Source organism: Sebastes umbrosus, chromosome 12 (assembly GCF_015220745.1).
Source record: "Sebastes umbrosus isolate fSebUmb1 chromosome 12, fSebUmb1.pri, whole genome shotgun sequence".
In the NCBI taxonomy this organism is placed as follows: Eukaryota; Metazoa; Chordata; class Actinopteri; order Perciformes; family Sebastidae; genus Sebastes; species Sebastes umbrosus.
This window is the reverse complement of record NC_051280.1, coordinates 17,159,745-17,180,831: the sequence shown is the minus strand read 5'-3', so window position 1 is coordinate 17,180,831 and position 21,087 is coordinate 17,159,745. Positions and strand designations below refer to the sequence as shown.

The window sequence follows — 21,087 nt, the reverse complement described above, 5'->3', positions numbered from 1 at the left end:
TATTTTATATTGTTGCTACGTAACCACTAAATGAGTGCTAACATTACCTTAATACAGACCATGAACCGTACGTGGCTCAAATAGTTAATAGTACAGTTTAAATAAATGAAAACAATTTACCCAAAATCTCAATTACCTCACTGATTTGCCTCCAAGCCTGCTGTTTGGTATTCAAATCATGGTAACTATGGTTGGTAAAGTCATACAGCTCTTCAAGGTGCTCCTGTAAAAATATGAGACGCACAGAGTGGAAAAACACGAGGCGTTCAGCAACCCAAAAGGAGCACGCAAAACGCTTCACTGTCATTGAAAACGCCCCAGGCTGCTAAAACGCACTCTGTCTGATCGGTGCCTAAGGATTGTCTAAGTGTGCAAATTTGCAAAAGCAGCAGCTCACGAGCCTCTTTCTCTTCCTCCAGCGTGTGCCTGTGACGGGGCCGGTGTGGCCGACAGTGTGTGCAGTCCAAGTGGTCAGTGTATTTGCTTTCCCAACTACGCGGGGCAGGAGTGTGACGAATGTGCACCAGGCTACTATGGATACCCAGACTGTGCTGGTGAGTGGCTTTAATCCCTCTATGTCCACCAGTGTAACTACGACAGATAAACCAAATGGGTGCATGGGATCTGAGTGCTGGTGGAAAAAAATGTTGCTGCTGGTTTCACAGGGCTTACTGTGGCGTCTTCTCTCAAACATGCTCATTCTCCCACAGTATCCTGTAAAAAACCCTATGTTGTTATCCACTTTTATTTATGTTTATGTATTCTGCATGACACAGCGTTTCACACACAGTTGGAGCATGAGAAATATATGGACTTCTTCCTTCTAGGGAATCACATTCCCAAGAATAGACAACTGGGAATCACTGAAGGAAATCAGATTCTGGGAAAAAAAACAGGAGTCATTTTAAACCCCTTTTTTTCATACCAGATTCACCTAACCATAATGATGATAACAGTTATATTTGAAGTTCATACTTAAGTTTGTTTCCTGTCCCCAGTTTGTCGATGTTCACCGGACGGCTCATATGGCAGCATATGCAACCCACTGTCGGGTCAGTGTCTATGTCTCCCAGGGGTGGTGGGCCAGCAGTGTGACCGCTGTGCCTCTGGACTCAGGTTCCCCCAGTGCTCAGGTAACCACATCATCATAAATGAAAGCAGCAGTTAGCAGCTGAGAAGTGCTACGCTAGAGTGCTGTGCCGTTACGCACGGCCGTTCACTGTGTTTACCTTCATTAAATTGCCTGAAAACGACACCAGGCTACTACAGTATAACCACACAGACCCGACAGAGACTGCCCTACACTGCTAATGTCCAATTGTTGAAGGATATAATTTGTTTAATGTGTTGATAGTCCTCTCTCAGTCCCCCTTAATATAAATGATTTGACTTTGGGCCATGTTTACTTCCATGCACTTCAGAAAGTAAAAATACAATTTGCTGATTTACTAAAGTTTTTTTTTTTTACTTTGTTGTGGATTTATTTTGTGCTTCCAGCCCCCATCAGTGTGTGTAACCCAAAAGGAACTGAGCTCACTGATCCTCAAACGGTACGTCACCCTGAATTAACTGTAATTTTCTTGTCTAGCAAAAACCCAACCTTGATAATGTTTTTATTAGCCTTGATAACAAAAGTGGTCACAGTCTAAATCCAGCACTGGGCCTTTTGGGTGTGGATTTACATTACCTCAAAGCTGTATAACTGATAACACAGCTGTGCTGCTAAAACTTCTTCCAGCAGATTTTTTACAAGGAAGTGTTTTTTCCCCCTGAAATGTAAATGCAATTAAAATAAAGGAAAGGAGACTTCCTTCCTTTTTGCAGAGGATGAAAAACAAGTTTCTGGAAGGTTGTTTCCCGCTCTATTTTGGAACATATGCTATGTTTGAAAGGAGGAAAAACTGCAAATTTCCAGTCATTCAGAAAACTGGCACTGCAGCACAATATGCAGTCACTTGCAACTGATTTCAATCAATCAGATTTTAAGCAAATAAAACTTGACTTTCTATATTAGCTACCAGTTTCACAACACTTAGATTCCTTATCTGTGGTTTCAGGGCTCCTGCCGTTGCCTAGCAAGCGTAGAGGGAACCCTGTGTGACAGGTGTAAACCTCTCTACTGGAATCTGGCTACAGACAACTCTCGTGGCTGTATAGGTAAGTGAATGGAAAACTATTATTGACTTAATTTTGTAAACAGTGAAAGAAAATAAGAAAAAAGAATAATAATAATAATAGAAAGTACTTAGTTGATCTCCTGTCAGTCAGATTTTCCCCAGTTTCATTTTTCTGTCCAGGAGCATTAGGTCTGATCACTGACTGCGTTTTTTCCCACTGTATTAAAACACCAGTAGCAATCTGACAAGGAACTGATAAGGGTCTTGGCCTCTCTTACCCAGAGGATATGTCAACATTACTCCTGTCAACAAGACCGGATCTGCCTTCCTGTCCCTCAGAGGGGAGCTGTCAGAGGAATAACACATAAATAAAGGAGCTGCAAGTGAACCTGTGAGCTTTCATGCTGTGATTTTGCAGTAATGAGTACCCATTAAAAACAATACCTCTGGACTTCACCTCTACAGAAAAATAACTCTGTCCTAATCCTCTGAAAATGCTTAATTTTGGGAAGGTGGCTCCCATTATCCAGCTGGTGAAGGGAACAGCTTCAGGCTTTGTCCAGATACCTGTCTAATGTTACAGAACAAGAATGTTGTCACTACCGCGCTGCTTGAAGACACAAGACAGGGGAAAAAAAGAGCTTTTAATATCCTAAGAATGCCTCTGGTTGACTGTGGCCGGACATTAAGGGGAAGTTTTTTTCACTTTGTTGAAAGCAAGCCATGGCAGTAAAGCTCCCCTGGACCTTTGATGTGCAGATCTCTGAAGATTGTGGGGTTTTGTGCCGTCGTGTTTCACCCATGAAAGTGACAAAGTCCTGTAATCAGAGTCTATTCACTGTAGATCCCCCTTTATCCTTTCATAACCTCTCCCCTCTCTCTCTGTCTCTCTGTCTCATACCAGAGTGTCGGTGTGATGTGAAGGGGACTCTGAGTGGTGTTGGAGAGTGTGAACAGGTGAGTATTTCATTATTACCTGCAGTGACTGATGCACATTTATTAACCCTAAGAGACCCATTTTTTATCTTTTTTACGGGGGCAGGGGGCATTTAGGGGGAGATAGCAGGTCAACAGTAGATGTACGAGTTTTTCCCCTCGCCAATATTTAGTCTAACTTTGGAGCATTATTTAGCTTCCTTCCCTTAGGTTTTCTAGTTTCATATAATACCAGTAGCTTCACTCCAGCTCTAACACTGAGCCTGCTACAGCCTCCTGAAGACAGTAAAGTCGGACGGGATCTGGCCGAATTGTGATTCAGATTAGACAGCTATCGTACAGTGTTTTGACTGAATGACTCAGCCATGATTTTGTAACATGTATTTTGTTTATCTTGTGCATCTTGTTTGTTTAGAAAAGTGGACAGTGTTACTGTAAGCCTTATGCATGTGGACATGCATGTGAAACCTGTAAGGATGGATACTTCCTGCTGCAGAAAAAGAAGTATTTTGGCTGTGAAGGTAAGACATCCTTCTTAACCAAACTACTAACACCACATATCACTTACATAGTATGTACTGTTAACTGTGTTACTATAGCACATGATAATATGAGGAATAGTGAATAAACATGCAGGCTATTACCTTCAAGACTCAGAAGAAACAGAATAACCTGTTGCATTGACATTCAGTATAAGTGTACTCAAGGTGGTCAGTACACCGTGACATCACCGTTGGGGGTGGTTACAGTTCAACACACTCCTTACTTTCAACCAGAGAGGGCAAAGACACACTGCCTTTGGTCTGGTATTAAGTTACTCTTTAATCAAATATAATGACTTTTACTCTCCCTGATAGGTTGTCAGTGTGATGTAGGTGGTGCCATTGACACTGCGTGCGATGAGACATCGGGACAGTGTCGGTGTCGGAAGAATATAGTTGGCCGTGAATGCTCTGAGTAAGATTTGGCTGTCTTGAATGTCATGATGCATTATGGTACGTGTCCACAAGATTTGTCATTTCCACGCTTCCCATTCATTGTCTATGTAAGCAACTGTGCAATGCACTCTGGTTGCATTTCAGGAGACGGGGCGTCACGTTGGCCGCTCACAATTTACATAAAGTTGAGGGCAAGGCTACTTTATGCAAATCAGGGACATCCAGCACGACTCGCCACCTCTGGAAACTCACGAAAAACTTTTTAACCGTTGTTAATCTAAAAATGAAGACAGATTAAGTAACTGCGTGGCTTATTTCTCGCATGAAATGTTTAATAATATAAGAGAAAAAAAGTTTCCAAATGAACCGCCATGTTGGTCCGGTTTGAAATCTGGTAGCAGACAGCCTGCGAGTGAAAGCGTTCGTCCAATCAGGTGCCCTAGTGCCTACTAGTGGCAGCCCATCAAGCAAACAATGCTGGGCATCAGCAGTGCAACCATAGAAATAGAATAAGAGTAGAATGGACATTGAACTGTTTGCCATGGTCAGTTGACTAGGTCAAAAGAAAATGCCGATTGTTGTGACATCACACGTCAGTGGAGCCATAAAGTAATCACACAGTTGTCAGGTAGTCACAGAGCCGAATCAACGTCTATTAAGGCCAATTCATACTTTCTTTCTTACTTACTTATAAAAGAGACAGCCGGCATGGCGGAACTACACGTACACTAGACACCGACGCTGTTGTGTTACACATCATGCTGCTGTAAGTGAACCTGCAACTTGCAGCAAGTCGGTTTATACAGAATTTAACCTGCTACAATGGTTGCAATGGCAACGGTACACATAAAACTGGCCGCCACTCTGAATATCCTTCTACGTTAATTTTAATGGGAATGTCCGTTCTACTCCTATTTTATTTCTATGGGCGCGAACCCTCGCCACTGTGGACATGTACCATTAGGATTCAGGCAACATTTAGCATGAAATAGTTTCTCTTTGCAAATGGAACATCATTTAACCTTTCATGCACCTTGTTAGGCCGGCACCGAGCTACTATATCCCCACTCTCCACCAACTGAAGTTTGAGGTTGAGGATGGCACCACGCCAAACGCCAGACCAGTGCGTTTTGGCTATGACCCCCAAGAGTTCCCAGATTTCAGCTGGAGAGGTTATGCTGTAATGTCTCCTGCACAGGTTAGTACATATTCACAACAGTACCTTGATATATTTGATACACTGATGTGATTATTCTTATAAATTACAGTCTTTTTTGGGGACTATCTGCCACTATAATAACCTTATAGCTTCCTTTTTGGGTCTATTCTGATGCAACTATGATTGTTTTTCTTTTACCTCTGCACTGGTATTCCTGCTTCAAGCACACAACCTTCTATTATATCAGGGCTGATGTGGGATTGTGGAGCTCTCTTAGAACTAACACTATCTCTCTTCAGCCGGAGGTGATCCTAACGCTTACCCTTGGCTTTCCTGGCCTTTTCCATATTGTAATGCGCTACTCCACCCCTCAAAGAAAGGGGAGAGCTCGAGTGAGAGCAAGGATCTTGGTGGTGGACGAAGCTGGTTCTCAGTCTTGCTGTGACTGTAAGTGAAGGGCCTGCCTTCCTATTTTCCTTTCTTGCTTGCTGTCTGTTGATTAACCCGCTCTGTTTGCTTACATTCTCTGCCCACCTGACATGATTTTGCTCTTAACATTATACCCTCATCGTCTACTCAAACCCATGCCATTGCAGTCAGCTGTGTGTCACTCTCGTCCCTGCAGAGTGAAGTCAGAGTAACAGTGCATGTTGACCCAAAAGATGAGAGGCAGCACTTATTCCGTGTGGTTCTGCGGTTCACTAACCCGAGCGGCACCAGTGTGACCGGTAGCATCAAGGCTACCGATAACAGAGGCACTGCAGGTGAGGCTGCCTCTGACATTGAATCAGCTCTTACATTTCACTCCATCATATCTAACCCATCATTTAAGAAATACAATAAATTACCCATTTCCTGTGTGTCATTAAGCTGGTGCGTGATGTGTCCCTTGCTGATAATGTCCCGCCCATCATCTGTGAGTGTGTGACATTACAGACATTTATGCTTGCTGTTCCTCAGGGTCAGATCAGAGTAAGGAAGTAATATTCCCTAAGAGTCCCTCCCCATCCTTCCTCACCGTCCCAGGAGAGGGCTTCGCTGAGCCCTTTGCATTGACCCCGGGGAAATGGATCATTCACATCAGGGCAGAGGGAGTTCTGCTGGTGAGTACATGAGGAAGACATGAATTGAGTCTTCTTGTGTAATATTACACTTTGTTCATTTGTTCATTGGAGAAAAATAGCAAATGTAACAGTGTTAATTTTGCTAACAAAAACTACAGTATGACGAAATAGGTTTGTCAATGAGATGAGACAGCACCGACATCATTAAACACTAACAGTGAAGATATCAAATATGCAATATTGTTGACAACAAAAGACAAGACTAAAATGTAGTTTAAAAAAATAAAAACTTTACCAAAATCTCTCTTTATTTCCGTCACCTCCCACCATCTCTTCCCTTCTCTCTGTCACTCTCTTTCTGTCTCAAACACACACACCGTGCCAGCGGCAGCGCTCAGTCAGTCTCTGTCCTTATCTCAGTCCTGACAGTTGTGCTACTATGATGCATAAAGTTTGCGGTTTGCAGGTCGGGTTCGGGTGGTTGATCAATGCATATTTTTGCATGTGGGGCGGTGCAGATTGGCTCTCACAGCTAATGAGCGCAGTCAGGAGGACTCGGAGTAGCAAAGCTGCCTTCTTAATCATTCAATCTGTGTTTTTCATCAGATAATGATAAAATCTTATGTGAAATAAGTTAACTACTAAAATGACAAAATTATTTGTTTTGGTTCAACTAGGTTGACTAAAATGATCAATATAATCTGATGACTAAAAAAAGGAAATTTTAGTCAATTAAAAAATAGGTGAGAAAATGAAAAGAGAAAACATTTTGACTAAAAGTTGACTAAAATGTAATGACTTTTCGTCGACTAAAATTGGACTAAAACGTTTGAGTTGACGTCAACTAAAACTATTAAGGATAAAAATTACTAAAACTAATAAGCATTTTTGTCTAAAGACTAATACTAAATCTATAATAGCTGCCAAAATTAACACTGATGTGCAATAGACTGAATACTAAAGTACACGCTGTCACTCTCACTCTCCAGGACTATTTAGTGCTGCTGCCCCGTGATTACTATGAGGCACCTTTGCTGCAGGAGAAGATCACCCAGCCCTGCACATACTTACCTGCTGCAAACAGAGATACAAAGTAAGTCTTTAAAATGTCTCTTCAGTATTTTTAAGGTCTGTCTGTATCTCATACTCATCACTCATGCATGACACAGGTAGGTTTTGTTTTCATAGCCATCCATTCTTTTCTTCATACTGCACTCACTGCTCAAGTTTTCCATATACAATTATTGGCTTGATTCAACTTAAACTAACATGAACCCACAGAAGTCTATCATGTTGCTACATGCCAAAGGGTAAGGAGAGAAATCAACTATTTTTTCAATACTATGCACTACATTGGCAGAGAGTTTACAAAACAGATAGCAATCAACAATTCAAAAAATTATTCCTCGCATTAACACTAAGAAATGTTTTATGAATCTGTCAGACTTGGCTTCATCAACTAAAACAGAATGATCATGTAATTATCTCTAATCATTCTTGCTGACTCTGACTATGCCCGTGTCTCTCTTTCTCAGCTGTCTGTTGTATAAGCATGTGGGCATGGACGGCTTCAGCTCTGCTCTGGGCTCACAAGGAAAACTGTCCAGCCGCAGCGGGCGCAGGAGGAGGCAGGCTCGTGTGCGCCGTCCCACCCCAGATCACCCTGAGATGGCCGCTCTCAATGGCAGACAGGTAGAAGGCCTGGATTTACGTACACACCTACATACATTATAGAGATTTAACCAATTACTGCTGTATTTGATTCAGAGTTTGGTTTCGGTATTGTACATTTAAAGCATGACTAGGTTAAACACAAAGCTATAAAATAATCGTTAGCTTAGAATGAGCCCTTCATATCTACTTGTACTTGGCGGCTCACGTTACCGCGGTCTTGGAAAGGGAGGAGTGATCCGAGGGGTACTCAGTTGTTTGCAATCTGCGACCACACCATTAGATGCCGCCAAATCCTACACACTGTACCTTCAAGTCATTACTTAAACACATTTTTATAATCGTTTACTGATTGCTTTTTTTTTAATCTCCCGTAAGTAGTTTGTCCTTTTATTAGAGTTCATAAAATAAACTGATAAAATGATCTGTGTCCTGAAGTCGCAGCTCCAGCTCAGTCTACGTGTGCCTCGTCCTGGCCCTTACGTTCTTGTCCTGGAGTATGCCAGCGAGGTAGACGCTGTCCAAAATGTCAACATACTCATCAGTGGCCAGTCAGGTAGCCAGATCCCAGCCAGGGCCAACATTTACAGTTGTGCCTTCAGGTGAGTCTATATTTGTTGCTTCAGCTTCCAAAACATTTTTACAACTTGGAAAAATAATAGTGTTTTAAAGCTAGAAATTTGTAGAATATGTATGTTTTTCAGCTGTTGTGTGTCTTTAACCCTCTCAGCTTTTTGTGCCGGAGTGTGGCGGTGGACAGCAGTAATCAGGTGACAGTGTTGCAGCTTGATCACAAGACGGAGGTTCTTCTGCAAACGTCCACTACGTCATTCCTGCTGGTGAGGGAAATGTTTCCACAAAAGATTCATAATAGCTCATAAACTAGACAGCAGCATGCAATTTAATATGCATTTGTTTCTCTCTGTAGTATAAAGTGTACGCAATCCCTGCAGAAGAGTTCTCCATTGAGTATGTGGACCCAAAGGTGCTGTGTGTCTCCACTCATGGCCGCTTCACCCAAGACAGGTAGGTCACCTTGAATAAACCCTATTGCATGCTTTTAATAACATTAATCATGAAGAAACCCTTTCAACACCCATAAATGTAAGCTGTAATTTAGGAGATGATGCTGACTACACCTCTGTATTATGTTGTTGCTTTGGAGTGTGGAGACACACATCTGTTTTCCACATTCCTCCAGCTGTGCAAGGTCATTTACCTGAGGCTGAACTTGGGTCAAACTCTCTCTTTCTCTCTATGTCACACATAAATCTACCTTCACTCTGAACCTAAGACCAGGTTAGATGTTACAGTTAAACATATGTTTATAGCTGTCAGTGTGCAGTCCTGTCATTTACTGTGTAAATTACCCTGAACAGTGTCGAAAAAGAAAATATGTCACAAAAAGAACTTGTACCACGGCGTATTATTGCCAGGTAAAAATAAATAAATAACAGAGCACGGGGAGGGGGGTAATATTCAGAGTAAAAGCTCAGAATTTGAGAGATTAAAGTCGTAAATTTACAAGAAAAAAACTTGGATATTCTCTGACAGTTAAGTAGCAAATTTACGGGAAAAAAAATCAATAATTGGCGAGATTTAAAGTAATACATTTAGTAGTGAAAAATACGTGGTGACGCCAACCACCGTCTGAATTTTGTTGCTCCTAAAGTTGTGTTGGTATTTATTACTATTTTTCATTACCACGGTTAAGCACTCTACTATTTTTCAGAGTTTCTTGTAAATTTGCTACTTTAATTTCAGAGAATATCCAAGTTTTTTTCTGGTAAATTTACGACTTCTGAGTTTTTTCTCGTATTATTACCTCCGTCTCACGGATCCGTAATTATTATTTTTTTACCTACAATGGTCCTAATATGCTGTCATAGAATTACTTGAAAGCAAAAGTAAATTGTTTAATTAAGCTTAAGATAACATACAAGTATGCATGCTTGAAAGAAAAACTGAATGTGTTGATGGCTTAATATGCAATTGACACATGCTTTATGTTCATGTCTTTAAACTGATTGTGTACTATTTAGCATCTAAAATGTTTGCTGTTGCATTTTTGGTTCTACTGTATGTTAATTTACGGGTTAGTCAAATACTTGGTGACGCATTCTCCATTTTACAAAACACTGCTTCCATATTTACAGAATATTAAAGATCTTCTGGAAAGTAGAGCTGGGCGATAATTCAATATGATAAATTAGCGTCTTTCAATGACATCATGTCGTGATGAAATCATATATCGAGATATCCTGATACACAATTATGTTGCCTAAATTGATAATAACAAGCACATACTAACTAAAACTTGTCAGAAGATCTGATCAAACTATTGTCTTAATCTGATTACTCTGTATTTGTGTGCATGCATGTAAACATAGTCAGTGTATAGCTGGAAATATTATTTTTTTCTCTTCATTTGTCAAGTATTTAATTCATACTGACAGGAGTATACAAAAATAGGCTTTACCAGTTCATATAGACTATTGATTTATTGAACCACCAGAAAACATGCTATATCATGATATATATCGTCATCGAGATATGATATAACCTACAGTATATCGAGATAGAAGATTTTGGCTATATCTCCCAGCCCAAAAAGTAGGAAACATTTTGACATGTTTGTGTACTAAAGCTTTCCTTACACATGTGTGTATATTTAGAATGTGATGTCAGGATTGCTGCACACTGATGAGAGAGAGAGAGTGGGATAACCAGTGGATTTAAAAAAGGATTATTGGAGATTTATGTTGTTTTATTGGTCTCAACCTCTGACTCGCCACTGACCCCTCTCCTAACGAGTGACATTGTTCTGCTACAATAGCGCTTGGCAAACACTATGAACAGGCTTTAATAACAACGTCCTGTTGCTGTTTACCGTTTCCAGTCGGCACTGCGTTCCGAGGCAATTCGACAAGCCAACCTCAGCCTGGATTTTGTATGCTGCCCGTGATGGACAGCTTTCTCCGGCACCAGCTGTTTCTCCCCAACAAGGAGAGAATGAGGAGTGGAGACGGAGACGACAGACCAGGGTGTTCCCTGTCCGTGAACCTCAGAGTGACGGGATACTGCTTAAATTTCCTCAGGTAAAAACTTTGTTGAATCATTTTCTAGACTTTACCCTGCTGCTGGGAGTTCCTTCAATGAGCAACCTCTGCCCTGGCATTCATTTTCAATTTCACTTCGACTGCTTGAGGCTTAAGTTTCCTCCTTTATTTTTCCAGACGGAGATCAGTTTCACTCCCAAGGTGCCCCTCCCGGGCAGGTATGTGGTTGTGGTCCATTATCACCAGCCTGAACATACCTCCTTCCCCGTAGAGGTCCGAGTAGATGCAGGGCGTCAGTGGAAGGGTGAGTGCGTTGGAGGAAGTGGTAGTCTGACTACCTGACTGAAATTAAATAAGAGTTTATTGATTCCCATTGGATATAAGCGTGGTGCCTCGGGCAGTGACCGGGAAAGCCTTCTCAGTGAGGGGGGGATCCCTCCTTAAGAGCAGATTAAGTCCCTGGGCTCATGACTAGATGATCAAAGGCCTTAGACACACTTCCCTATACGGCTTTAGCATTGGGACGGATTATTATGCAGCATGCTAGCAATTCTTCCTTTTTCTCCACTCAACTTAAACTCTGCTCTTCTCTTACAGGTTCAATAAATGCATCGTTCTGCCCTGCGGTCTCAGGCTGCAGAGAGGTTGTGATCGCTGATGGACGCATTGCCCTCGACTTTGACCAGAATTCTTGGCAGCTGCCCTCCATCTCTGTGATCGTGCCACCCAAGAAGACACTTGTACTGGTCGGTGGTCAAGTCAAACTTTGTCCAAATAATGTTTACCCACGAACAGAAATGTGAAAAAAATACACATACTTCCGTGTAAAGTCTGCAGGTTTGAGGAGTGAGTCTGTGTTTTGTGCTGGAGTTGTTGAGGTTGAGGACTTGGCATGTTGAGGTCCTCTCTCCTCAGTGTTGCACCGTATCCCAAACAACAACAATGAAGGGACTGTATTCCACCTGGCAGCCCCACACAGCTTTCTAAAAGCTAAAAGCTAAGCTTCCAACCTCTGTTGGGCACAGGCAAGCTGGGCTTTGCTTGCCTGTTGTTCACTTGCTTTACTTTCCCTTCTTCAGATAAAATCAAGCAGAAAAATCCCCAGTTTATCTGTTTATCACTCTCTGCATCATACTGATATGAATACATTAAGCACAAAATAAACTGGAAATTTCTGGTGAGATTGTGTGTGTTTTTTATCTTTTGTTATGCTTTGTGTCTTTTGTGTAGGATTATATCTTGTTGGTTCCCGATAGCAGTTACACCCCTGATCTCCTGAAAGCAAAGCCACTGGATAAATCTGCAGATTTCATACAGCAGTGTAGAGGAGAAGGCTTCTATATTGAGTAAGTATCCAAACTGGACAAAATCCATTTGAAATGGTACTTTAACGATTTGATCAGTTGTTTATTTATTTTGTTATAAGCTTTTCTCTCTATGATATATTGATGCCTTGTTTGATTTTTTTGTGCAATAATCCATTTATTCACCACGGTTTATCAATAAAAAAACAGTACAGTGGAAGGTTTTGGAAATGGTGCCCTCTAGCTGTGATAACAGAGTATAAAATCAAATCTTTATTTGAAAGATCTCCTTTTATTTTTCTGTTCCCTCAGCCCGAGAACTTCTCCCCAGTTCTGCAGAGACTCTGCCCGCTCTCTTGTAGCAGCCTATAATAATGGAGCGCTGCCTTGCGACTGTGACAAGTCCGGCTCTACAGGGACCACATGTGAGCCAGTTGGAGGACAGTGTCCCTGCAGGCAGTTTGTCATCGGTCGACAGTGCACAAAGTGTGCCACGGGATACTACGGCTTCCCCTACTGCAGACGTGAGTGGACGGTTACTTCCGACTTGTGCTGGTTAGAATGTGAGGGTTATCTAACCTCTAGTTAGTTTGAAATGCATTTGAAATCCCCTCTCTCCCTTCTGCAGCGTGTGAATGTGGCCGCCGACTGTGTGACGATGTGACAGGACGCTGTATCTGCCCCCCTCAGACGGTCAAACCCACCTGCGAGGTGTGTCAGAGTCAGACTTTCAGCTATCACCCGTTGCTGGGCTGCGAGGGCTGTGAATGCTCTCCAAATGGCATCAAAGCCAACGCAGGGCCGGACTGTGACCGCATCACCGGACAGTGCAGGTTAGTGGAAACCTGCTTACCTACAAGGAGGTTGGCGTTTATTAGTGAGAATAGTAGGGCTGTCCTAAAGAAATTCTTAGTCGACTAACGCTCATACGATTTTGTCAATTAAATGATAAGTGGATTTAATCGACAGATCTGTCATACTGAGTTTTCTCCACAAAGAATCACTCAAAAGCACCACTTTAAATCTTGTGTTTACCAGAGATGTGCTCATAAGTTTCTGGGAAATAAGTCTATCAGCATGAAAAAGGCATAAAAAATGATGTCAACTAATCGACTAAGAGGGGGCAGCCCTAGAGAATAGTCAATTAAACTGTGTTCTACACAGTATGTCTTTTTTGTTTGTTTCCTGTGTATACAAAAATAAGGGATGTAAAAACATGCATTTCCATGTTACAGAATTTTAGGGGACTGAAATCGAAAAAATTCTTGACATAAAAGTTCAAATTAATTTCAATTAAAACATAAAATCCAGATTAGACAAGAGAGGATATTATTTTAAAAACTTCAATTTGTAATGACAAAAGGGTGAAAAGACCCACCAATAAGAATATTTTTAAGTCACACTTTGGAAGAGCAAATACATAAAAAAAGAAAAAAAAAGACACTCCGTCGCTTCAGGCCTCCCTCCAAAGCCACTCCCCCAAAATTATCAATATAAACATAAACAACGAACACGGCTATTGTTAGTACTCACAGCTGTCAAGCTAGCAGCTTGTGGAAGACTCTGGTGACGCGCAATGAGTGCACGGGCAGCGTGCACGCAGGCAGGAAGGCAGGCAGCCACAGATAACACCGATTTTTCTTTTTACTGTCCGAGCATTCAATTTATTTATTACTGTCGGGATGTAATGAGAATTTCAACTAATATAACAAAAATATATATTTGAACAACACTACCAACCCTACGTCAATCACTATAAAAGACAATAATGACCTGCAATGTTTCTGTTTCCTATTTCTGTTTATTTGATATTAACTATAGATTTGCTGTACTGTCTACTACTTGACAGTGGAGTTGTCACATTAAGATAAAAGTTGCTCAAATGTATCATGGTGTAGAATTTCTTAATTCCCCTTAATTAATATCGTTTCTCGATAATTCACAGATCTTATTAAACAGCTGCACACATAATGGTTGTCCCTTGCCAATACATTTTTTCTTTCATGCACTCATATTTTGAGTGATGAAAACAGATGTAATGTGAGGCCTGCAGCCTCTAACAGAGTAAAACATGACACCAAACTGCTTAAAGTGATTAATGAGGGGATTAGTTCACATCAGTCCTGTCATGTCTTTTCTGTCATGTACGTATGTTTTCAGTCAGTTGATGTCTCTTTTAATAAAGAAAAGCATGAACAAAGCAGCCTAAAGCAACATACTGTACCATAATGCATAAAATGTGATTATACTGTATTTTCCTATTTCAGTTGTATTTGTAAATGTAGATTGTTCTTTATTTTTCGCCAATATTTGACTTTATAAATGCCACATATGAAATCACATCCAGAATTTGACTAAACATAATGTGCCTGTGTATTTTTCTGTAGTTGCAAGCCCAGGATTGGAGGCCGGCAGTGTGATCGCTGTGCTGCAGGTTATTATCGCTTCCCTGACTGTGTACCTTGTAACTGTAACAAAGGTGGCGTCACACCTGACATCTGCCACCCAGACACAGGGAGGTGTCTCTGCAGGGTGAGTTCATTCCATCTATTTGCTGATTTAAAAAAAACTCCCTCTCGCTCATTCTTGGTTTATTTGTCTTCCTTTGCTCTGACTTTTCTCTCCAACATTGCTGCCATGTCTGTAGAGAAATGTTGCTGGCGTCAAGTGCGATACCTGTCGGGAAGGTTCCTTCTATTTTGACCCCTCCAACCCTCTCGGCTGTACCGGCTGCTTCTGCTTCGGAGCCACTGACCAGTGTCAGAGCTCCAGCAAGCGCAGGGGGAAGGTGTGTTTTGCTTGTCGTGCCCCTGCATGTCTGTGAATGCCTTTGGAAATGTTCTGCCTGCAGAGCTTTTTGGCTGAAAGATGTGGTGAACGTCATTTGGTTAATGAAAGCTGCAAATACAGGTGTTGCTTAGTGGTGATTTCATAGGAATCTGGGTACGTTCTGTGACTCATAGTCATCTCTGTTTGTAATAATATGTGTATATGTATAAGTTACACGCCCGTGGATTCTGTTATCACTTTTAAATTGTGAATACAATACAGTTTTAGGATGAATTTGCCACTTTAACCCCCAAACACTCCCTGTTATAAGTTTGTTGAGATGAGGTTCTGGCGTCTGGAAAGCCCCGACCAGGCGGAGGTTACCTCTGTGCTGAACACAGCCAGTAACACCGTGGTGGCAGACATCCAGGAGCTTCCTCCCACAGTTCAGACTCTACACTGGGTGGCACCATCGTCCTACCTGGGAGACAGGGTGAGTCATCGAAGGGGGGAACACCATGGCAAACGAGAATGTCAATAAATGTTTAATAATGTTTAGATGTTGAAACAGATACAGTATTTCCAGAGAAATCGCCAAAATAAAAGACAATATTAAAAGAAAATTCACATTTTCAAATTTTTGAACGTGTTCCCCATTTTACTCACCAACATTGAAATATGTCGATGCAGCAATCTAGCCATTTCCCATTTTAAACAGATTATTTAAATGTCTCATTAAATTAAGTGTAAATGAATATTAAAGTAACATTTCCGTACTACCTCACTTACCATTGTTGCATGTGGACCAAGTTTTTCAATGCAGTAGAGCATTGTAATGGACATTTCAGTTCACCCTCACCTTCCTGTCACGCTTTTCAGAGATGACGTCCTCAAATGTCTTGTTTTGTCCGCAACTCAAAGATATTCAGTTTACTGTCATAGAGGAGTAAAGAAACCAGAAAATATTCAGAAGCTGGAATCAGAGAAGTTTGACTTTTTTTTTCCTTAAAAAAATACTCAAACCATATACTTACCCATTAATTGATTATCAATATAGTTGGCGATTAATTTAATAGTTGACAACTAATCGATTAATCGTTGCAGCTCTAATTCAGATAATTCAGCATAACTTTTTTTTGGCCTCGTTTTCTTGTCCTTTTATGGACTCATTTTAGAAATGTTATAATGTCATTCTATTTTATTGTGTGAATAAGTGCTGACTATCTATCTTTTTAATATATATTTAATCTTAGCAACTATTTTTTTCTTTTTTATCCCTCATGTGACTCGGGGAGATGCTTCACTGTTTCCATTGTTTTATACAATAAACATACTTGAATGTCTGAATACTTGAATGTCCATAAAATTGTAGTAATTAGATTAATAGATACTAACATAACTGATAGAAATGTTGGCCTTGACTGTTACTTGACCCAGGTTGCATAGTTACAGAATTTTCCTTTAAGCTAATATCTGTGTTTGAGTGGTCTCTGCAGTCCTCTCAGATAAGCTGACAGATATTTGGGCTTTTCCCCTCTCTTCTCTCTCTTTAGGTTTCATCTTATGGTGGTTTCCTCACCTACCAGTCCAAATCCTTTGGGATTCCCAGTGAGGGGATGACTCTCATGGACAGAAGACCTGATGTCGTGCTGACTGTGCGTAGTGCTATTTGTTTTTACACTCTTAGACCTCCCTTTTTTTTTTATCAGTGGCAGAAACACATCTTATTCATCCATCTCGTTATTTCCCCCCTAGGGTCACAATATGACCCTGATCCACATGGCTCCACAAGTCCCACTTCCAGACAAGCTGTATCAGGGCAGAGTCCAGCTCTTGGAGGTAAAGTACAAACCACTTTCTCTATTTCACTTACAATATAAATTGATTGATTTTAAATCAACCACATTATATGAAAGTGTTGGAGGGGGATGAACTACGCACTGCTAATTTTATCTATCTATTTTTTTATTATAATTTGTTTTATTTGTAAAAATATGTATTTATGTATTATTGTTATTATTATTATTATTATTATTATTATTATTATTATTATTATTAATATTAATATCAATATTATTATTATTATTATTATTATTATTATTATTATTATTATTAATATTAATATTATTATTATTATTATTATTATTAATAATAATAATAATAATAATATTAATTATTTATTTATTTTTACATTTATTAAAGTATTATTAATTAGTACCTGGTCAAAGATTGCAGATTTATTTGTGTTATGTTAAAATTCAATAAAAAATATTGAAATAGTTCACAACAATCTGCTGTTAGATTTTGTGAATAAGTGAAATTTAATCCTCATAATGGATCTAGAGAAAAGGCCAGGGAGTATTCATCCTCAGAGGACCATGAATAATCATACCAAGTTTAAAGACAATCTGGCCGGTCGTTATTGAAAGATCTTGCCCTGTTAAACAGTTAGACAGATATGCTGTATAATATTATGTACTTCTCTTGTTTTATGTCATATGAAATCTAATGAAATATGATTTTTGAATGTAGTTTACCCCTACAGATTTCTCAGCATTAATCATAAATAACTGATCTGTTGTCTGCAGGGAAACTGGCGCCATGCTGTCACCAACCGGCCCGTCTCCAGAGAGGAACTGATGATGGTCCTAGTCGGTCTGGTTGGCCTGAGGATCCGAGCGTTGTACTTTACTCAGACCCAACGACTCAGCTTAGGGCAGGTGGGCCTGGAGGGGGCGACTGACACGGGGACCGGTGGTCCTGGAAACACTGTGGAAGATTGTTCCTGCCCCCCTCAGTACACCGGAGACTCCTGTGAGGTGAGTTTAAAGGCCATTAAATATATTTCTTTGTCTTTGTTCTTTGAATGAAAAAGAAGGTGTAAAGGTGTGTAGATCAGAGTTATTATAGTCAACTAAAACTGAAAGTAGAGCAAAAATAAGCATTGAAAAATATTGGTAGTAAACTGAAACTAAATAAATATAATAAAAATTATATCCTTAAGAAAAACTAAAACTAAACTAGAACTATTTCCAGGTTAAAAACTAATAAAAATTAAATAAAAATGTACGTAAATTCATTTCAGTTTTATTTTTTTTAGCTATGATATATCACTACCAAAAAAAAGGAGGCCGCATGAATTTCCGTCAACTCTTGTGACATTGAACTAAAGAAATTGAACGGACTTGACACTCCAGGAGATGGTGCTATGTCGCAATTCCTTCACAGCCAACACTAAAGTAGCGCAAAGAACATTAAACATTATGGCCATTCCTACACAATTCTCCAACCATGTATTTTGTATGTACGTATACAGCTACAACTTCTGCGACATTATACCTGGCCCTAACAAAACAAACTAAAACTACTTTAAAACTAAAACTAAATATGTAAAAACTAAAACGAAACCTTTCTGAAAAACTAAAACTAAACTAAAATGAAATCAAAGAGTCAAAACTTAAAATAAGATAAAAGCTAATTGAAAATTCAAAGCTATTATAACCTTGGTGTAGATAAATCTTAGAAGACTTTTTGATTATTCGCTTACAACCTGTGTTTTTTTTCAAATCAAATAATAGACTGTACTGAACTTGAGGTTACAAACACAACAGATATAGAAAAAAGAAGCTCATATTTTAAGCAACAAACAAGTGTGGCATTGTTTAAATCTTGGCATGTTAGTGAATCCTGTCCTGGGTGTCGACCAGTCATTCCTAAAGACTGAGTTGGGAACCACAGGTGGGTTGCAGGAGATTTTTTTGGGGTCGCCAAATAATTTGCAGAATTTCTTCTATTGTATTTTATTCAACATTTATATCTGCAGTTCACTTTTGAGCCACATGAGGGAGCCTGAATGTTGTATTATTATTATATGACAAAAAGCCAATGGGATTTTTCCATTGGCTTTTGGATTATTGCAGAAAATACGCTCTGTGGTAAACACACGTTTATGATACTTACAAGTTTTGTTCAGCAAGATAATCTCCACAAATGAACACTACTTTTATGATCTTTTAAGTGTGAATGCAATCGCCAGAAGTAAAAAGCTAACGGTCGCATGAACGTGAATATACACAACGAGGCTGTAAAGGCGGACGAGACAGAGTGATGACGTTTAGGAGTCTCATTTAGCCACTTGTTAACAACCGCCTTTTTAAGCCACGTAAAAGCTTCAAAATTCACAAGTGCGATATTTATTGACATATTTTATGTCGTAGAACAAAACGTTAAAAACGTTCTCTTTAGCTTGTGTTAACCACAGACCTTATTTTGGGCATCTTACCAAAAAACCCATTGACTTCCAGACCAGGGAACCGGAAGTGCTAAAATGCTGACTCATTTCCGGGTTTAAGGACTCATTCCTGCAGCACTCTATTTAACACGAGTATATGTTTTCAGTAACATGTGTTTAAAATTAAGTTGTGATTTATCAAATGTATATCTCCAAATGGCTGGTTTACCTATTCAAGATAATATGAGGTGAGGTGGAAATGGCAGTAAAAGTGGTCAGGAACGTACTCTCATAACTTATAGATAAGGCCTATTGCAAATTGGGTCACGGTGGTTTGTCAGTTTTAAAAAGCTGGTCCCTAGAAAAAAAGTTTGTGAAACACCGGTGTAGACAAACCTTGGAAGGAATCCGGCTTCATTGACTGTTCCATACTAAAAAATGACTTCCATACTCAAAAAAGTATTTTTCTACACCTGGAATACATACTGTAGGTGTGCAGTTGAACTAGACGGGTTGGGGTCTGAGAAGCAGTGGAGATAACAAGCAGGGTGGAGCAAGGTGAAGATTGAAATGGCATTTTGTTGTCTTTGAGGAGCTGGACCTCCTCCTCATATTTTCATGGTGTCCTGACACGCCTGAACAAAATACCACACCCTTTTTTACAAGAGGAAAAATTCATCAGCAGAGGAGCTTTGGATGTAATGTGCTGGAAAAAAACAGCCAGAGAGATCACAGCCAAAATGTGTAGCCCCGGGCAGCGGTCTGTGATACGATGCACAATCACGCAGACATTATATTAGTGATTATACAGCTATAATCACTGGCATGTCTACAGCTCACAGAAACATAGTGCAAACAACCGTGATGTAGGGGAAAAAAGCTTTACTTGACTTCTTTTCATCCTGGGAATGATGCTGACATGGCTGTTTGTTCTTCTCAGGTCTTATCTGTATACACGATTGCAGCAGTTTTACCCACAGAGCGCTGATTAAAAATGAGAAGCAACCACTAATTAAAAGGGAGGTTTTTCATGTTACAGAGAGCATTTGTTAGTGGAGAGAAACATTAATATTAAGAAGTGGTTTTTTTATTTGTTGGAGTGCCGTTGCCATAGATGTGGTTACCTTCCTGTGTTTATTTGAGCAACAGTCTGACTGGGAATGTTTAAAGGAAGTGATTATATGTGCCCTGAGGTGGTATGACAAGGCGCCTCACCTTGACACGTGGGGTGTGGCAGTTGGCAACACATTGTTACTCATAAACCTGAGTGCACCAACAGTATGTACGTGTGTGTGTGTCAGTACACCCGACACACCTAATTGTGTCTGTCGTGTGTTTGAGGAGCGTGATTCAGGTGTGAGTTTGTTGTCTGAGGATGTCTGACTTTCCTCTCAGTCACATATGCTTGCACAAACACCGTTATAAACCACACACACACACTTACACATAAACAGAATTTTACAGAACATTAATACATGTTTTACTTGCTTTTTCAAGAAGGGGCTTTAACACCACACCCTTGCCGCTTCAAGTAAACACAGCAGCATTTATAATATTGCGATTTTCCTTTTCTCTATTCAGAAATAGTGGATTTCCTGTGTGTGCATGCTCGTGCGTGCACCCACATTTGACTGTTTGAATGTGTCTCAAGCTATTTTATGTGTGTGTGTGTGTGAGAGAGAGAAAAGGAGATATAGAACACTTGCATGTGTGTACTTGTGCGCCTGCATACACTCATGCTGATCGGCAACGCTGACTCAGGTAGGGGATGGGGCGTGTCCTCTTCATGCAGTGAGTGCGTTTGTTTAAGAGGCTGAGGCAGGGGAGAGTGGAGCATTA

General features: G+C 40.2%; 1 protein-coding gene across 4 annotated transcripts in view; it reads left to right on the top strand.

Annotated features, from left to right (window-relative positions):
• Positions 1-21,087, top strand: part of LOC119498660 (laminin subunit alpha-3-like) — a 71,836-nt gene that overhangs the window by 29,581 nt on the left and 21,168 nt on the right. For 3 of the 4 annotated variants that reach the window (XM_037787697.1, XM_037787698.1, XM_037787700.1), the window contains 27 exons: positions 420-554; positions 999-1,133; positions 1,498-1,550; positions 2,058-2,157; positions 3,022-3,074; positions 3,469-3,574; positions 3,911-4,010; positions 5,033-5,189; positions 5,776-5,914; positions 6,111-6,253; positions 7,204-7,307; positions 7,750-7,906; positions 8,324-8,487; positions 8,616-8,724; positions 8,814-8,911; positions 10,785-10,983; positions 11,122-11,248; positions 11,542-11,690; positions 12,175-12,290; positions 12,561-12,772; positions 12,877-13,081; positions 14,636-14,780; positions 14,896-15,036; positions 15,349-15,510; positions 16,571-16,672; positions 16,773-16,856; positions 17,606-17,836. In XM_037787697.1, coding sequence (XP_037643625.1) covers positions 420-554; positions 999-1,133; positions 1,498-1,550; positions 2,058-2,157; positions 3,022-3,074; positions 3,469-3,574; positions 3,911-4,010; positions 5,033-5,189; positions 5,776-5,914; positions 6,111-6,253; positions 7,204-7,307; positions 7,750-7,906; positions 8,324-8,487; positions 8,616-8,724; positions 8,814-8,911; positions 10,785-10,983; positions 11,122-11,248; positions 11,542-11,690; positions 12,175-12,290; positions 12,561-12,772; positions 12,877-13,081; positions 14,636-14,780; positions 14,896-15,036; positions 15,349-15,510; positions 16,571-16,672; positions 16,773-16,856; positions 17,606-17,836 — 3,626 coding nt within the window. The remainder of the gene's footprint in view (positions 1-419; positions 555-998; positions 1,134-1,497; positions 1,551-2,057; positions 2,158-3,021; positions 3,075-3,468; positions 3,575-3,910; positions 4,011-5,032; positions 5,190-5,775; positions 5,915-6,110; positions 6,254-7,203; positions 7,308-7,749; positions 7,907-8,323; positions 8,488-8,615; positions 8,725-8,813; positions 8,912-10,784; positions 10,984-11,121; positions 11,249-11,541; positions 11,691-12,174; positions 12,291-12,560; positions 12,773-12,876; positions 13,082-14,635; positions 14,781-14,895; positions 15,037-15,348; positions 15,511-16,570; positions 16,673-16,772; positions 16,857-17,605; positions 17,837-21,087) is intronic. The other variant, XM_037787699.1, reaches the window with a different exon arrangement.